Source organism: Parasteatoda tepidariorum, chromosome 9, assembly GCF_043381705.1.
Source record: "Parasteatoda tepidariorum isolate YZ-2023 chromosome 9, CAS_Ptep_4.0, whole genome shotgun sequence".
In the NCBI taxonomy this organism is placed as follows: Eukaryota; Metazoa; Arthropoda; class Arachnida; order Araneae; family Theridiidae; genus Parasteatoda; species Parasteatoda tepidariorum.
In genome coordinates, this window is record NC_092212.1 from 57767093 (window position 1) to 57786834 (window position 19742).

At 29.3% G+C, this 19742-nt stretch overlaps 1 protein-coding gene across 2 annotated transcripts in view; it reads left to right on the plus strand.

Annotated features, from left to right (window-relative positions):
• The window catches only part of LOC107449792 (organic cation transporter protein), a 47230-nt gene that overhangs the window by 14907 nt on the left and 12581 nt on the right, over nucleotides 1-19742 (plus strand). For both annotated transcript variants that reach the window (XM_071185580.1, XM_043042904.2), the window contains exons 2-9: nucleotides 7714-8001; nucleotides 11128-11272; nucleotides 12545-12648; nucleotides 14234-14388; nucleotides 15941-16109; nucleotides 17103-17244; nucleotides 18394-18488; nucleotides 19252-19466. In XM_071185580.1, the coding sequence (XP_071041681.1) occupies nucleotides 7714-8001; nucleotides 11128-11272; nucleotides 12545-12648; nucleotides 14234-14388; nucleotides 15941-16109; nucleotides 17103-17244; nucleotides 18394-18488; nucleotides 19252-19466 (1313 nt within the window). The remainder of the gene's footprint in view (nucleotides 1-7713; nucleotides 8002-11127; nucleotides 11273-12544; nucleotides 12649-14233; nucleotides 14389-15940; nucleotides 16110-17102; nucleotides 17245-18393; nucleotides 18489-19251; nucleotides 19467-19742) is intronic.

The following is a 19742-nucleotide window of genomic DNA, read 5'->3' on the forward strand; positions in this document are numbered from 1 at the left end:
ATTTTTTCACGAATCAGGTAATTTTTGTTCAAAACAAAGATAATTCCATGTTAAAAATAATTTTTAATAATTATTTATTATTTTATTTAACAATAGTTGAAATTTTTTTTGAATTGNGCATATAGATTACTATTTTATTTCCGCGGAAAATGCCAATAAGTTTAATTTAAAGTTGTATCCAGTCAATATTACATGAAATATGGTCAATAGAGTAACACTTTAATAAAAGAGATCATTAAATGAACGACACAAAAATTTAAATAAAATAAAATAAAATAAAATAAAAATTGTATAGAAAGGGATTTTTCTAAAAATTATGATATTTCGTTTACAGAGCTTAAAAGCGAAACTATCAAACTAATAAATTTTGTAAAGATTTATTTGAATTAAAGGCAGGAAAAACCTTATTTTCCGGCTGAAAAAAACTTTTTTTAGAACTTTAAAAACCAAGATTTATACATTCATTGTTTATTTTTCCATACAAACATTCTACGGCATATTATTAAACACCAACCGTGAGTATGTATCGTTAAATTTTTTTTACTTACGTTTAGTGTACCCGGCTCTTGTTTCATTAAAATGTATTTTATTTTATAATCCTCGTTGAGCAGCCGCCCAAATTTCGGATTTACGACTACTAATGTTTAACTTAACTTGTAATTTTGAACCCAATCCAGAAGGCAAGGGAAATCCTGGACCAAGTATGGGGATAAATGTGCTTTCGTGGAGGACTTTTTGATGGAACTAACCCGCATTTGCTTTACATGGAGAGGAAAACCGCGAAAAACTTCCACCGTTAGCTTGATAGCAAGGGGACTCTAACCCATGATCCGTTTACTACTGAGAATATTTTACGTCAGCATTAATGGTCTGTGCAAGCCGGAAGGCAGTCAATGCAGAAAAAAAAATCTTAACTTTTTTTCTCGCAGAGTTCTTTCAATTCATCTCTTTAATTTTTATCAGAAATAAATTTAGATTTGTCTTAAAATGTCTCAGTAATATAAAATAAATATTAAAATTTAAGTTGAAATAATAAATTCTGATACAGTGAAGTCTACAATTAAATATTAGAAAGAAATCTTAACTTTTCGTCTTGCAAAGTTCTCTCAAATCAGCTTTTTAATTTTTATTAGAGACAAATTAAGATTCGTTTTAATAAAGAGTCTCAGCAATTTCTCTCCATTTATTTGCCTGCATTTTAAAAATTTAAAAAAATACTTGGATAAAAAATTATTTGCTGATGCTCTAATAAATTGTAGCGGTCACTGCCATACGGAAGGGTTTCTGCTATCAGATTTGGGTTTCTATTTAATTTTTCTCGTACTTAGTAACTTTAACTTGCGTAAACTTTACTATAATTTTTTCACTTGCGTTCAGTGTTGCTGTTTATTAAACAGGGAGCAAAATAAGAATGGAACACCTTAAATAACTTTTGATCCCCAATGATCAGATTCTTACGTCCTAGGATATTAATGGTTCGAGAAACTGGCCTCAAATATGACAATTAGTTAGTGCAGATGCTATTTTAAGTTACGAAATCAGACACAAAAACATAGTTTCTTAACATAAACATAAATTGTTTTTGGCGGATTCAGATTCCTTACCCACAAATATCGTTTAAAGTTAATTTTACTTTTTGCGTATTTCCCTATATCTGTAGAAATATTTTCGTGAATCAAGTAATTTTTGTTCAGAACAAAGATAATTCTATGTTAAAAAAAAATTGTAATAATCATTTATTATTTTATTTAACAATAGTTGAAAAATTTTTTGAATTGTATGGTACACAAATTTATACTTGATTTGACAGGATGTAATTTTAAATTGCAAGCGAAATATGAGTTCGATTGGTCGAATAATTTCAGAGGTCTCAAATTTTAAAATAGTCGCATATTTAAAAATTGATTTTTCAAGAACTATTCGATTGATTTCGTTCAAATTTTGTATTTTACGATAAAAAAATTACATTCTTAAGAATGGTGTAAAAACTCATATACATTGAAAATTCAAATTTTCTACGTCTATCATGAAAACATTAATTAGATAATTATAAAAAAAAATTTTTTGCGAGGAATTATCTTTAGACAAATGAATTCTACAGCTGTGTGCAAAAATATTTTAATTTTTCCCAAAAAGTTTTCGAGATATGGTGAAATACCCAAAAAGTGAAATTAACATTAAGTAGTATGAAGTTTCGTCAGATTATTCACATTCATACCTTCACAGCATGCCGATTAACTTAATTACTTAGAGCATGCATTGCTAAAAATTTTAACTCAAGTTCAGTGCACTCAGCAGTTGTTCTATTAATCTTACCAAATCATAAATATTCAAACAGTAATACCAAAACCTGGCATTGGTTTAAACATCTCCATCGGATATACCCAGCAAACCAAAACATTTGTGAAGTTTAGTAAAATAGAGAAAAATGCTTGACAGTTCTGAAAATAATGTTCACTATATTGTGCAAAACATAAACTTGAATTAATATAAGTACAGTACCGAAAAGGGTGTTTAACCCTTTGGGTACATGTGACGAGTGAGACTCGTCATGCATTCATTACCAATAAATAAAAAGTGGTGAATTAAATATTTTGCTGTCAGTCTATTTCAGAAAGAAACAATGCATTAATAACTACTGCTACATCTTATAAATGACAAAGCATTTAGTGAAGGTGTCAGGTTATATTTGGTAAATATTTAACAAAAAAAACTTTTTTAATCAAAAACTTACTACCAGGTTTTTAATTTGGTTGTTTCCTCATAGTTCGGAATTTAAGTAAACCGGATCCAGAAGCTTAAACTAGTGAATAGTGCTTTCCAAATTTTTGCAACTGTTAATAAAAAAAATGAATTTAATTGACAGTTGCGCTTTTATAGGTAAATAAAAAATTGTAAACGAAATATAATAATTACCAAAACAAATAAATATTATTATTAGTGTAATAACCTGATAAAACTATCGTCCGTAGAGCTTAATTGAACTGTTACTTAAAAACTGTATGATAAACAACTATTGGAATGTCAATAAAAATTCATTGTTCATTTAAAATTCTTGCAAAAAAGGCTATTGAATTGCGCAATGAATACTTCGGAAATTTATCGACGTCTCTATTGCGAAATTCTATGTTAAAAACAATCATTTTGTAAATAAATCAATACTAAAAAAATAGTTTTTGCCTGCACCTGTTGCATCAGGATGGATGCCCCTCCAAGTTGCTTCTAACAGTTGGTTACTAAGTAAGTTAACCTCGCAAATTTATTATTGCATAAAAAAGTTTATTAATTGTTATAATATATTGTTTTAAATCTAACCCTCTCTTTTTTCATATAGGACGTGAATAAAATCCAACCCTGGTGTATTGTGTAAAAATCTTTAAATATGATTGCAAAAAAATATGTAATAATCACAAATTCAAGGAGATCAAATCAGTATTGAAGAATCTGAATTTAAAAAAAATTTAAACCAGTTTCCTTTTTTTTATGAAAAAATTGCCTACCTACCAACTTTTAAGCTCCTCAAAAAAGCTTTTATCTAGAAATAAGCAGACTGTTACTTATTGTGGATCTCATTGTTCGTTCGTTGTTTGAGAACTGGGCATCTGGGGCCAAAATAGGCCCTTTTTCCCATTCATCATGAAGTGATGGAAAGATACGTGAAGACTGGATACACTGAGGGGAAGAGTCATGAAGTAAGGAAAGAAAATGGCACTTTGCCATCCTGCTGAGAAGATGAAATTGTAGGTGAAGGAACAAACTGGAAAGTGACTGAAAATGAGTGGAGAGTGATCAACAAAAAATGAAGTCCTCTGTACTTTAGCTTGAAAAAAAAGCATCTCGCTGTTTGAAAGATTACTAATTTCGTTGAGATAATTGGCATCACCAGTCTTCTCTACTAATTAAACCCGAAGTAACCTATCGGCCGGCAGAAGAGTTTAGTTTCGCAAAACTCCTGCTTGTGAAGCGAAACGGGTTCAAACGCAAATGACCGCCATTACTGTTTAATCGGACAGGCCTAAATGCTACTACCATGAAGTCGATGCTTGGATCTCATTGTGGATTTGTGAATCTATAATGTATGTTTTAATTATTTAAACGTAATGGGAGTCAAAATCATTTTAAATCCTTTTTATTAAAGCAGGAATCTGGTTTGAAAGAATAAAAGTGTCTACTAGTTTAATGTCAAAATAAAATCTGCAGGAGTTGGTAGGTATAGAGTTGGATTTCCTATTTTTGCCTTTCCTCAATCAATGAAAATTTGTTTTTATTTTTATCGGTTCTGCTTTCCTTTGTAGAGATTTATTATATTTCACTAATAGTCTTTTTTTTCCTTAGCTTAAATAATTAATTACCACCCTTAACACTAGAACAGTCGGATTTTGGACTGATCCAAAACCGCCATTTGGGGTCAATTTGAACCTCATAAGAAATTCATATTAGATCTCTTAAATGATGAATATTGTTAAAAATACAATTTATAAGAGTTTTTAAAGATTATTATTTATTATTATTATTAACGCAGTGACAATATTATAATATAATGTAATATCATGTTACAGATTATTCTTTCGCAAGAACGCAAGTAATACGAAAATAAAGAAATGACATGAATATAAATAATACACATTAGCAAACAACATGTTTTAAAATGTTAAGTTCCATCATTAGTTAGGCATTAGCATATGCGTATACAGTATATCCGCATGACTTGAAAATGGCAACAAAACATCAAATCGTTTTCTAACATTTCTCATAGCTAGTATTCTATTTATTCTGTGCCTTGCGATATTAAAAGGTATATTTCTGATATTTTAAGTAATAATTTGTAATTCTTCAACAAACGCAAGAATAAATTCGCAATGAGTAGGTTGACAAATGATTCTTTGTAAACAATTCAAACATTTAGGACAGAAATATCACAAACATTGAAAAGAAACGCAAAAAAACTGCAAATTTCACTTCTCGCAGAATTCCTTAGCATTTAATCTGTTAAGCCTACGTCATATTTGTTCTATTGTATTAAGTGACAGTGCTTGGCATCTACTTTGTGCGATCGTCTGTAAGCACATTTGTATGGATACTATTCAGAATCAGAGTATTCTTTTTCATCTGCACCTACATAGTAAGTATATAGTTTTAGTTTTGCAGCACAAAAGATGGATATCATGTCGCGTCGACACTGAAATTAGGAGGAAATTTTCTTTTGTTCAAACGTAGTGTCCTTGTAATGTATGTTTTCACGAAAAAATTCATCTGCAAGTTTTACTGGGGCAAAAGGCAGTAGTCCTGCTACATCTGGAGTTCAGTGTGTGGTTTCCTAATTAGAGCCCAATACTTTTTCTAGGTTGTAATTCATTTGCTCTTTTTCAATTTGCACAAATAAAAATAGTCATCAAAAAAAAATTTTTTTTGGTTTTTAAATCAGTTGAAATTAGTTCTGCGGCTTGAACGTAATGCAATAAATTTTCAGCATAATTTACATAACAATTAAAAGGTTTTTCAACAATACTTTCTTACCCAGTATTACAGCAAACATAGCTGTTTATTTATAATCAGCATGCACATAGTTTCTTGCAGATGCAATAACGAAATTATAATTCAAAAGAAACTCAACTAAGCTACTTCGGTAATTGAATTTCAGATACCAAATAATTTTACGGAAATTGTTACACGGGAAATTTTTTTTAACACGTTGGACCCTAATTTATGCTCTACANGTAATGGGAGTCAAAATCATTTTAAATCCTTTTTATTAAAGCAGGAATCTGGTTTGAAAGAATAAAAGTGTCTACTAGTTTAATGTCAAAATAAAATCTGCAGGAGTTGGTAGGTATAGAGTTGGATTTCCTATTTTTGCCTTTCCTCAATCAATGAAAATTTGTTTTTATTTTTATCGGTTCTGCTTTCCTTTGTAGAGATTTATTATATTTCACTAATAGTCTTTTTTTTCCTTAGCTTAAATAATTAATTACCACCCTTAACACTAGAACAGTCGGATTTTGGACTGATCCAAAACCGCCATTTGGGGTCAATTTGAACCTCATAAGAAATTCATATTAGATCTCTTAAATGATGAATATTGTTAAAAATACAATTTATAAGAGTTTTTAAAGATTATTATTTATTATTATTATTAACGCAGTGACAATATTATAATATAATGTAATATCATGTTACAGATTATTCTTTCGCAAGAACGCAAGTAATACGAAAATAAAGAAATGACATGAATATAAATAATACACATTAGCAAACAACATGTTTTAAAATGTTAAGTTCCATCATTAGTTAGGCATTAGCATATGCGTATACAGAATAGCCGCATGACTTGAAAATGACAACAAAACATCAAATCGTTTTCTAACATTTCTCATAGGTAGAATTATTTTTGCTCTGTGCCTTGCGATATTAAAAGGCATGTTTCTGATATTTTAAGTAATAATTTGTCGTTCTTCAACAAACGCAAGAATGAATTCGCAATGAGTAATTGGGTTGACAAATGATTTCTTGTAAACAATTCGAGCATTGAGGACAGAAATATCACAAACGTTGTAAAGAAATGCAAAAAACCTGTAAATTTCATATCTTGTAGAATTCCTAAGCTTTTAATCTGTTAAGCCTACGTCATATTTATTCTATTGTATTAAATGTCAGTGCTTGGATTCTACTTTATGCTATCGTCTACAAGCACATTTGCAAGAATACTATTTGCAGCGCAAAAGATGGATGTCATGTCGAGGAAGTGACATTGTAATTGGGAGCAAACTTTTTATTGTTTAAACGTAATATCCCGGTAATGTAGGCTTCTACGAGAAAATTCATCTGCAAGTTTTATTAAAGCGAAAGACAGTAGTCCGGCTACATTAGTTTAGGTGTGGTTTCCTAATTAGAGCGCTATACTTTTCCAGGTTGTAATTCATTTCCAGTTTTTCAATTTGTTCAAATAAAAATAGTAATTAAAAAAAATTTTTTTTTGGTTTTTATATCAGTTGAAATCAGTTAGGTGGCTTGAACGTTATGCAATAAATTTTCATTATTATATACATAACAATAAATGCTTCTCAACAATACTTTCTTGTCCTGTATTATAACAAATATAACTGTTATTTATTTATAATCAATATGTACACGGTTTCTTTCAGACAATAACGAAAGTATAATTCAAAAGGAATTAAACTAAGTTGATTCAATAATCCAATCTTGGATGAAATAGAATTTTTCAAAGACTGTTGCACGTGATATCTTTCTTAACATGGTGAATCCTAATTTATGTTCCACAATCCATCTTCACAATGCTTCAATCTATCACACAGTAATGTAAAAGGAAAAATAGACATAAAACTTCAAAGATGAACGTTTTTCTTATGCGGATCAAAATGACCCCTTTTGGCTGCTTTAGGCATTTCCATAATTAGTTATTTTACTAATTATGGAAAAGCATGAAGTTTTGATACATCATACTTAAAAAACAATTAGGAAAAGTAAAAAAAATTGAGCTTAGAAGCTCACTTGTATTTTTAAAAATAAGATATGAAATGGCAAAAAACGATCAAAATGACGCCAATGGAGCTTCCAGTGTTAATTTGTATACCGTTTTGATAAGAATTCCAGATGTATATATATTAAGATTACGGAGCACCCTTTATTTTACTTTCTTATTTATAATATTTTTATAATCAAATGCCATTTTTATTCTATACTTATACATTTTAGATTCATCAATAGGAATTTCACCATGGTTTCGAATATGGAAAACTCAACTGTTTCGAAAAATGAAGCTAGAGGCAATAGCTTAGATTTATTTTTGGGCAATGGACCATGGCAAAGGCTAATATTTCTTGCGAGCTTCATTTGTTTCATACCGTTTACTTATCACAATTTGGCAATGACTTTTATTGCTCCAAATGTGGATCATTGGTGTTCTAGACCACCTGATGTAAATATCACAATAGATGAATGGAAATTAACTGCTCTTCCTAAAGAAGACACAAAGTGTTCCAGGTAAGAATCTTGTTGATGTCCCAGTGTTATCGGCAATCTTTAATAATTTTATGTAAATTGAATTAATTTTAAAATTAATTTCAAAACTGAAATACGGAGTGATTAAAACTAAAAAATAAACTAAAGACTTACTAGTAAATAAATGATCCCAAGAAACTGAAGCAGTAAGATTTTATTTGATCAAAAAACTTCATTCTCCTCAGAGGAGGGGAGGGGGAGTCCTTCAACAAAATTGTGATGGCCTGCTTTCGAATCATCCTCAGGGATGTTTCCCAGACTGCCACCAATAACTTATTGTGCAGCAACTCATGGGAAACTAATTTATTCACATTCATTTAAAATACTTCTTAGCCTCCATCCACTCAGCTCTTCATGTGTTTGTATAGGTAGAATAAAGGAATCCTTGAAAATAAGTGAAAACATCATAGGTTGGGTAAACTGTTTAGAGAGCTAAGAATGTGTAAAATGAAAATGTCCCGAAACACTGACCAGAGCAGTCTTGAATCAGTGGGATAAAGTGCAGGTACCTTATCTTTTCAATCACACAATCACAAAAAGCTTGCTCATTGCTGATTCAAATCGGCTCTTGTTGATGGCCCTTTTCCACATTATAGTCAGTTGGCAAATCTTCTAATATGTGCCATCCTCGCTTTTTCACGACCATTCCTTTTCTGGAAAAAGCGTCTCTTGGAAAATTGGGGGGGGGGGATATATTAACTTTGACAAACAAATATAACTTTATTGGGAACAAAAACACATAAATACAAAGAATATATTATTCGTCGTCAAGAGGAAAATCCTGTCCAGGCGACAAAGAAAAGTAATACAATAAATTTAAAATAGAAATTAAAAAGAAAGGAAAAAAAAGGGGGGTATTACAATTATAAATTATTTTGCTCATCATAAGACGTCATATATTGTTGAACACTGTAATAATAAAAAAACAAAAAAAATGCATGAAACTATATAAAAAAATAACATAAAAGGCAACATAAGAAATTCATTTGGATTGGCATAAGACTGGTATAAAAAATCAAATGCTTCCTTTAAAGTGAGAAATAGAGATCTAAATCGTCAATGTTCATCACAAATTGAAATAAAGCACGCTTAAAAGAAGAATATATTTGGATGTTTTGCAACTGAAATGGTAATTTATTATATAATTTAGATGCTAAATAAAAAAAACTGTTTTCGTGAAATTTCTTTTGTAAAGTGGGGAATCTCATATATTTCAGTTGGTCTCCTTTCAGACCCATTAGTTTTTAATTTGCATATTAATTTATTGTTGTGTAAATAGAGTAAAATACGAAAAAATACATTATGGCGAAATGGTAATAGGTTAATTCTTGTATATATATATTGGTAGTAGTTATACTTGAATTATTTATATTTAGAGAATTAATAATCTTGAAGCATTTATTCTGAACTGAGATTAAAGGAAGTAAATTAGTTTTATATTCACCGCCATATATTATTGCACCATAATTAATTAAAGAATAAAACCAGGAGTAATAGAGTGCTTTCACAAAATTAAAATGAATTTTATTCTTAAAGAACAAAACGCAATTTTTTAACTAAATTGTTAATATGTGTTTTCCATTTCAAATTAGTATCGATATATAGTCCTAAATATTTGATATTATTTACAGATTGTAGAATACATTGACAATTTTCATTAGTTCTTTTGTAGGAGAGAGAGTAAAATTTTAAATTTAAGTTAAATTCTGATTTTCTTAAACTGAAATAAATATATTTAGTTTTATTTAGATTTAAATTTAAGTCATTTATTGTAAACCATTTTGAAATTACGCGTAAATCAGATTCAATTTGAAAAATTAATTGATTTAAATCAGTGCAAGAATACAAAATTACGGAATCATCAGCATATGTTATTATCTTACCAGAAAGTTTGAGTTGACAAAAGTCATTGATGAATATAATAAACAATAAGGGTCCTAGAATAGATCCTTGAGGAACACCACGGTTTGAAAAAATATAATTACTAAAATTGCTTCGGATTTTAATTCTATGTTCTCTGTTTGAAAGATATGAAATAAACCAATTTAAAATAATTCCTCTGAAACCAGCAAATTCTAATTTTTTNATACCGTTTACTTATCACAATTTGGCAATGACTTTTATTGCTCCAAATGTGGATCATTGGTGTTCTAGACCACCTGATGTAAATATCACAATAGATGAATGGAAAGTAATTGCTCTTCCTAAAGAAGACACAAAGTGTTCCAGGTAAGAATCTTGTTGATGTCCCAGTGTTATCGGCAATCTTTAATAATTTTATGTAAATTGAATTAATTTTAAAATTAATTTCAAAACTGAAATACGGAGTGATTAAAACTAAAAAATAAACTAAAGACTTACTATTAAATAAATGATCCCAAGAAACTGAAGCAGTAAGATTTTATTTGATCAAAAAACTTCGTTCGCTTCAGAGGAGGGGAGGGAGTCCCCCAACAAAATTGTGATGGCATGCTTTCGAATCATCCTCAGGGATGTTTCCCAGACTGTCACCAATAACCCATTGTGCAGCAAATCAGGGGAAACAAATTTATTCACATTCATTTAAAATACTTCTTAACCACCATCCACTCAGCTCTTTATGTGTTTGTCCAGGTAGAATAAAGGAATCCTTGAAAATAAGTGAAAACATCATAGGTTGGGTGGACTGTTCAGAGAGCTAAAAATGTGCAAAATGAAAATGTCCTGAAACACTGACAAGAGCAGTCTTGAATCAGTGGAGAAAAAATGCAGGTACCTAATCTTTTCAATCACAAAAAGCTTGCTCATTGCTGATTCAAATCGGCTCTCGTTGATGGCCCTTTTCCACGACCATTCCTTTTCTGGAGAAAGTATCTCTTGAAAGATTGGAGTGGGGGGGATATTAAGTTAGTGTTTTCATCGAAAAGAATGTTGCTTTTGGAACATTCTTTTTAACACAATCCAGAAAAACTCCATTCTTTTGTCATTTTTGGAAGGGGTGTCAGTCAAAATAAAATAATTTCAATCTTACTTTTTGTATTTTTCTTTAATTAAGCTTAGTTATTCAAAATATAAAGTAAAAATTATTTGATCTGACAGAAAATTAATGTGATTTTTATTTTCTTCCAGGTACAAATTTGTACACACTTTAAACTCAACAATTACTTATGCTAACTTTACAACAGGACGAAGAAACATTACTTCTCATACAATAGTTTCATGTGAATCTTGGGAATATGACCACTCTGTTTATTCTTCGTCCATTGTTAATAAGGTGGGTTGCTCACGGTGTATTTTTTTCCTGTTAATAAGGTAATGAGAAAAAGACTATTACTTTAAACTAAAAATTGTCCATCTTTTGTGTCCCACTGAGTTGTTCGTAATCATCACTATTAGTCAATGTTTAATTTATAAAAATTCAATCCAAATGAAATTTTGTACTCCTACTCATTAATTATCACGAATTTATAGCTGAAAGTTCAGTAAAAAAAAAACTTAAAACTTGACTGTGCTATTAAACTCGCACAGGCAATAATTTTCAGGTCAATTCTTAAAGTTTGATAATATTTTATTAAACTCTAACAGACAAATTATTTTATCTATATTTTTAAGCGAATCTATAACTTTTTGTAAAACAATTACGAATGATAATTTTAAGTAAAATATTTTTTTATAGTTGTTTATTACTTTTTATCATTTCATTTAATAATGGTCGAAATTAGCTTTGAATTGTAAGGCACATAAATTTTAAACTACGTAATCTTAAATGACAAAATGCAAGATTTCTAAGAAATCGGTCAAATAGTTTTTGAGAAACAAAATTTAAAAAATAAAAAAAAATATTTTAATTTTTATTTCTTAATAACTATTCGACCTATTTTATTCAAATTTTATATTTTGCTTTTAAAATGCATTATTAGTTCATTTAAGGTTACCCTTTTGGATCATGAAGATTGACAACGTGTTCATGAAAATCAATAATTAGTTCAAATCTTATTCAGGGTAATAAGTTTTTTCACATTGTACGGTTTTAACTTAATCTTTAAAATGGATTCTGAATGACGAGGAATACGAAACACCTTCGATAATTATTGAAAAACTATGTGAAGGGAATTCAATGGAATAATAACTTTAACAAAGAAGGGTTTTTGTCTATGAGGAAAGGACAGAAACTTTTCATATGTAACAATATTTTCAAACAATTTTTTTTATGAACGAATTAATAATGTTTACGAAACAATCTAGTTTTAATGTATCTCAATGTGCACTACAAACTTCTCTATAAGACACTCGGTTCTTTTGTAAATTAGAGTTGTGAAAATCGCCTCCAATCGTTTCAATCAAGGTTAAACTGGATCAGCTCAAGTCACTGAAAAACTTATCTGAACACTTCATTTAAAACAGTTATCAGTGCCATTTTTTAAGACCATCGTTACCAACACCTAGTTACAAACGCATATTGTCTATGCATTTTTATAATAATTATTCAATGCATTCGGATTGTTCGAAATCTTATATTTTTTCCTATGAATCTTTTTTCTTTCAGTGGGATTTAGTTTGCGACCAAGCGTGGTTGGTTTCCCTGTCGAAGTCAATCTTCATGATAGGCTATCTGTGTTCTGTTACAATAACTGGTGGCTTAGCAGATAAGTATGATTATTAATGTCGTTGACACTGACATCATAAGCAAAAAGCAAATACTCAAGGGAAATAATTTAATGCATTTTTATACGGATTCTAGCGAAAATAATAAATTATTATATGTCGGTTTATAAGACGTTTTTGGGTCTTATAGACGTATTTGAGCACTAAATCCTGTAATTATATGTATAGTGCGCCAAAAAAAAAGATTACCCTGAATAACTTTTGATCTAATGATCGGATTTTCACATTCTAGGACTCAATCGTAATGGCACGAGGGGGTGACCTCAAATATACTAATTAAGAAGCGCAGGCGATATTTTAAGCTACAAAAACGTCTTTCTCTGAATAAACAAATTTTTTTCGAGGGATTCGGATTTCTGACTCCCAAATTATAGGGGGTAGCCACAATCTGGGAGATATGGTCCCTATAGTTCGGTCAGGAGAGCGCTCCAAAGTTTTGACCCCTTTATGTTAATTTTGCTTTTTGCGTATTTCGCTATATCTTGAGAACCTTTTAAGCGAAATGAAATTTTTTTTCACTTAATTAGGAAATTCGTTAATCCAGAGATAATTCCATGCAAAAAATAATTTTTAGTAAATATTTATTATTTATTATTACTTTATTTAAGAATGGTCGGAAAAATTTTGAATTATAAGGTATACAATTTCTTGCATTATTTAAAATAATATAATTCTGCATGATAAAATATAAAATTTGAGCAAACGGTTAAGTAGTTCCTGAGAAATTAAATTTCAAAAAAGTCAGATATTTAAAATTCGATTTCTCAGGAATTATTCAACCGATTTTACTCAAATTTTACCATGTGAAATTATGTTCTTTAAAACGATGCAAAAAATTCTACACCTTACAATTCAAGAATTTTACGACCATTGTTAAATAAAATAATAAATATTTACTAACATTAATTTTTTTGTATGGAATTACCTGTAGATAAACAAATTTAACAATTGTGTGCAGAAATTTTTCAATTTACTTTAAAAAAATCTTGAAATATGGAAAAATTCGTAAAAAATAAAATTAGCATTAAGGGATCCAAACTTAGGATTTCCCTATACTAATCAAACTATGGGGACCATATTTCCCAGATTGTGGAATTTTTATAATTGCGCGCAATTTTTTTTTAATTTGCTTAAAAAGTTCTCACGATATAGTGAAATACGTAAAAATTAACATTAAGAGGTCCAAACATTCTCCTAACTGAGCACTCACCTAACCGAACTATAGGGATCCAGATTGCTGCTATCTCTTATATTTTGAGGATCGGAAATCTCAATCCATTGAAAAAAAGTTATGTATATTCAGAAAAAATACGTTTTTGTGTCTGATTTCGTGACTTAAATATCGCCTGCACTTATTAATTAACATATTTAAGGTCACCTCCTCGAGCCCTTGAGATTGAGTCCTAGAACGTGAAGATCCGATCATTGGATCAAAAGTTATTTAGGTTGGTCCGTTTTTTTTATCACTTTACCATTATTTACAATCTTATTTAAACATAAGTTTTATGTCTAATATGCTTAAGTGTAATATGAGTTTAAATGTTAACTTAAAATGTATTCTTTTTGACAGATATGGCAGAAAGCCAGTGATTGTTGTATGTGGTGTCATCGCATTTTTCTCATCCGTGATATGTGCATTTTCTACGTCATTCCTGATGTTTGCTGCATTACGATTATTAATTGCAGTTGGGACTTCCGGAGTTTTTAACACAGTTTTCGTGCTACGTTAGTAAACGTTTTCAGTTCAGTTTTAAACCTCACATTGTAAAATTACGTACTTTAGAATTATAAATCTGTACAAATGAGTATCATGAAATACATAATAAAATCACAAAACATTCAAATTATTTCAAAAATTTGAAGAGTAGCTTTGCGTAAATTTCTAAGTTTTTTTTCTTTTCAAAAAAAAAAAAAAAAAAAANTTTTTTTTTTTTAAAAAAAAAAAAAAAAAAAAAAAAAAAAGATAACTTTTTCAGTTTACACAAATTAGGAAGCGTTTATTTGTATTATTCCTGTTCCTTTTTTCCCCCTCAGGTTTGCCTTCTTTTAGTAAAACGGTTGCCATGGCCGATAATTTTTTCCCCAAACAACTAAATATTTTTTTAAAAATAAAATCCATTGATTACAGGCATTTTTCCAGTAAATTTTTTAACCTTTTGACGCAGACGAAACACCGGTGACCCTTCAACATATTTTTGTCTGTCCCAGGCTTTAATTATAAGTAAAAATGTATTTTGATATTTTTTTATTATAAAAAAAATACAATCTAATAGTTACTGAAAAAAATCTGCTAGATAATCGGAATTATATTTGTTTTAATATATAAAATAAAAAAAAGAATTTTGAAAAAAAACTTTTTTTTTCATTCATGTTCAAAAATTTATCAATAATTGATTTCGTAAAGTGAAGAAATTTCAATGATTAATAACTATTCCTCTTAGACATAAACAACTGCAAATAAGTGCGAATTTGAAAAAGTGTTGTTTGGAAGATATTACTTTCACAGGGTGCGTAACCAAATTTTTTAACAAAAAAAAGCGCCTTTTAAGTATTTTTTTAGCACTAAAAAAATATTTTTAATCACTTTCCAAAAAAAAAAAAAATTATAATTAAGAACTGTGCAGAATAAAAATTATTTTTCTTCTATCGCTTAAAGTTCTTAATTTATATACATTAAATCACGTCGCCAATAGCCCATTGTGCAGCTCTAGTGCGACGTAAATTAACAACAACAATACATTAAATCAATAAAATGTAGAAACATTTTCAAAAATGTTATATAATCATGATAAAATAACTATTTTCTGAAAAATATTGCAGAGAAATTTGCGAAAATCATGCTTTTTCTTGTAATTTAGAACAACAATCGATACGGCAAAGAAAAAATATCTTTCTAAAAGATAGAAAATGAAGCACTTTTTACAAACCCCGAATAAAAAAAGCACTTTTAAGGGCTTTTAAAAAACGTATATCAAAAATAAGCACCTTTAAGCACTTTTTACAAACGCTACGTCCCCTGTTTCACTTATTTTGACATAAATATAAAATAATGCGAAAAGTATGAAAAATATGTTTAATAAAAATTCTGCTTTAAAAGATTTAAAAAAAAATTTTTTAATTTAATATTTTTAGAAAAAAATTCCTTTTGACATTTTGATATTATAGCCCAAAATATTCAGCCCTCAATTTTGCTGTGTTGATAATTTTCCGATTTGAAGCTTTAACAGTCATGTAGAGAAATACTTGTATTATTTAATTGTATAATTTTTTATTACAGTAATGGAAGTTGTTTCTCCCGCTCATAGACCATTGTACGGTTTGAGCATAAACTTTGGCTGGTGTCTTGGATTTGTGAGTCTTCCTTTGATTGCCTGGCTGCTACGAGACTGGTTCTGGATTCAGATATTCATAACAATTCCGACCGCTTTTCTATTGGGTACTTATTGGTATGTAAGAATGCTTTAACTTGTAAACTTAAACGTCAGTGGCAAGGAAATCGAGGATGCATTCTAGTCTCGTTTGATTTCCGTTCAATTTTCAAGCCCAAAATCCAGAGTTCACAACATTGTAACAATATTCAGGAATCGCTATATTCCTTTATTGACCATTTTTTATCGATATTTTCAGTATTTACTAGAGATGTGGAGTTAACGGAGGAAATATTCGACTCCGAGACTTTCCTGAGGGTGCCGACTCTCACCCCGATTTATTCTCAATTAAAATTTTCACCAAATCCTAGGTCGCAGACATCTTATGACAAAAGAATAGTTTAGTGCATATTCATAAACTAAGAAACTATAGCAAATACTTTATTAAATTCATTCCCATATCTTTTAAATTATCTCAGAAACTTAGTTAAATAAATTTGGATGTGGAATTTATAAAATAAACGATAATTTATTAATTATCCATTAATATAGATTTTTTCCAAAAGTTTCAATTGTTTTTTTTTTAACAGTTCAGCTAAACATAGATTTAAATGTGATTATTTTAGTTAATGATAATTTAAATAATTGCGATAATATTTACTTGAGTAAAATTTCTATTTATTTTTATAAGATCAAAAACTTAGAACCTATCCCTCAACTAGCCAGAGTCAAGCAAATTTACAACTCTAGCAACTGCCAAATTTTCTTCAAGTTTGACTCGTTGTCGCCAAATTCATAGCCCTGATATTTAGAATAACATGGGGAGAAAACAAAATCTTATAAAGAGATAATTTGATGTTGAAACAAAGAGTCGAAATGAGCAGTAACATTCAGAAGATAGCAACTCATTTATATCATTGTTTCTTTCTAACATTTTTAGTTCAACTTCAACTAGTTTAAAGTTTCGCGATATGATTATAAAGATTAACTTAAGAAATTTAAAAATATTTTTAGGAATAAATTAAAAATTTGGAGCTATCTTTCAAATATGTTTTAAATTTAATTATTAAGGTTCTTTCCTGAATCTCCGAGATGGTTGATTGCAAAGGGAAAGTATGAGGAGGCTAAAGTTATTTTAATTAAAGCTGGAAAAATGAATGGAATGGAGAAAGTGGAATTAGAAACTAAGATAAAAGAAATTATAACTGATAAGGTAAGTAGTCAAGTGATTTATAATGCATAATATATTTGCCGAATCAATTACTATTACAGGTTATGCATTAATTTGTCACACACGTTTGGTCTTGGGACATACATTCATTGGGGCGTACATTCATACTTTATACGCTAATTTTTACTCAAAATATAAAATAAATAGGGATGAACTGTGTGTATTTAGGCTCTAAACTATATAATTTTACTTTCTAAAAAAATGACGCAAGTAAAATTTCACTTGAAAATTATGCATGTTATAGCTGTTAATAAGTTTTGGTAGTTTCCCTATATTAGTAGTCTCCTCATATAACTGCTTTACTATGTTTGAATTATTGTTCGAATCCATAAATGACTTTAGTGAATCGAATTACCAATTCTGAACCTAAACCCAATAATACGATTTTAATTTTAAAAAATAATAAGATTCAAATATTATTAATACTGGAAATAAGGCACCAAAAGCAGATCACTGCGGCGATTACTTTGAGATTGAGCAGGATCGACAAACGTCTATAGCGGAATTGCTTTACTTATTACGTTATTTTAACTTTGCAACTACACAATCGATTTACTACACAATATTTCGTAAGACTTTTCAAATAAGTAAAAAAATTTTTTTATGGGGCAAAACTTAAATATCTTGACTTTTTTTTTTAATAAATCACAAAGAATTATAATTTTTGCCATAAAAATTATGGTAGTAGTAGTACTTTATCTATGTCGCACTATAGCTGCACAATGGGCGATTGGTGACGGTTTGGAAACATCTCTTGAGATGAGCCAAAGATATACCACCATAATTTTGATCCTCTGCAGATGGGGATGGCAAACCCCGCTTTAGTAGCCCGACAACATTCGCAAAAAATCGGACGGTTTAAAGTAGAACAGTTTAACGAGGACCAACACAACGTACCCTAACTGCCTTCAAAGTGGTCACTCAACCGCTTACTGACCACAGCCATTGATACTTGACTTCGGCGTTCCACTGGGAAACGTGTCCTTACGATCAGTCCTCTGTGGTACTGAACGTTATGGATACATAATGGTAGTGTCATAGACAGATATTTTAAACCTTATGTAAACAAAACTGATGAATTATTGAGAATTAACAATTGAGGTTTAAAAGTTGCACTTAAATTCATTCCAGGGAAATGATGAAAAAGAAAATCAAAGAGGAAATTTGTTGGATTTAATAAAAACACCTGGATTGAGAGGGAAAACGATAAACCTGTTTTATCTTTGGTAAGATGATATTTTATAAATCAATTTAAAATATTTGTGAAAAAGAATTTTAAATGATAGAGCGGAGAAATTGCAAAAAATCAGCTTTGTTATATATAGAAGCACCATGAAGCTGTTTAGAAAAAAATTTCTCAATGAAAACCCCTTTATTTGAAAACTTGACAGAAGAAATTGATGTTCAATATTTAAAGCAAACCATCATATATGCTTAAAACTAAAAGTCAATGATTTCTAAATGTTATTTATATTTGGGATTTTCTTCCGATAGGAGGTTCAATTATTAAAATATCATTTTGTATTGCAAAATCTTTCATTTGTGACTTTTACATTTAAAAAAATGATTAAATGGCCAATCGTCGAATTTATATTATACATTTTCTAATTTAACCAATTGATACAAAAACGTAAAGAAGTGCAAACCGGTATCTGTCGCTTAAAAACAATAAAGCTGTATAATATCATCTGATAATTAAGATTTCACATAGAAACTTATAGTGCGTCTAACAAATTTGGCTAGGGACTGTGTGATTGATGAAATTTTCATCGCGCACAAGTTTATTTTTAAAAAAAGTCTTAAAAAATTATTTTCATGTTTAACGAAAAATTATGTTAAATATAAAATTTATAAATATAATTTGTAAGAGATATTTTCACTCACTTTTCTCGTGACTAGCTTATTGCCTGCCCACGACATAGTCATATTGTTTATTTTCACATTTTCAAATTTATTTTAATATTTAAAATTTGATGAAATTTGTTACAGGTGTGTCATAGCTTTCATGTATTATGGTCTCTCTTACAATACAAATGAGCAGGAAGGAGATCCATTTTTAAACTTCGCTGCTTCTGGCGCTATTGAATTTCCAGCCAATTTCATCTCCATATTCATAATCAAATCATTTGGCAGAAGAACACCTTTATCAATGTTTTTGATATTAGGTGCTGTAGCATGTTTCCTGATGTATCCTATACCAACAGGTATTTTTTTATATTCATAATTTTTAAGTTTTCAATTATTTGAATTAAAAGAACTTATCATCTGTGTACTTAAATTTGTTCATTGATTTTGCAGTTACAGTGTTAATTTTAATTAACAGGAATGAGATTAGCCAAAAGGCGAAAAAGCTGAATTTCCACGATAGTAAATTTTAAGCAACCCTTTAATAATAAATTCCAGACAGTTTAAAGAAATAAAAAATGTGTTGACATACAATTGTGTACTAATCTATTATTATATAAATGATTACATGCAAC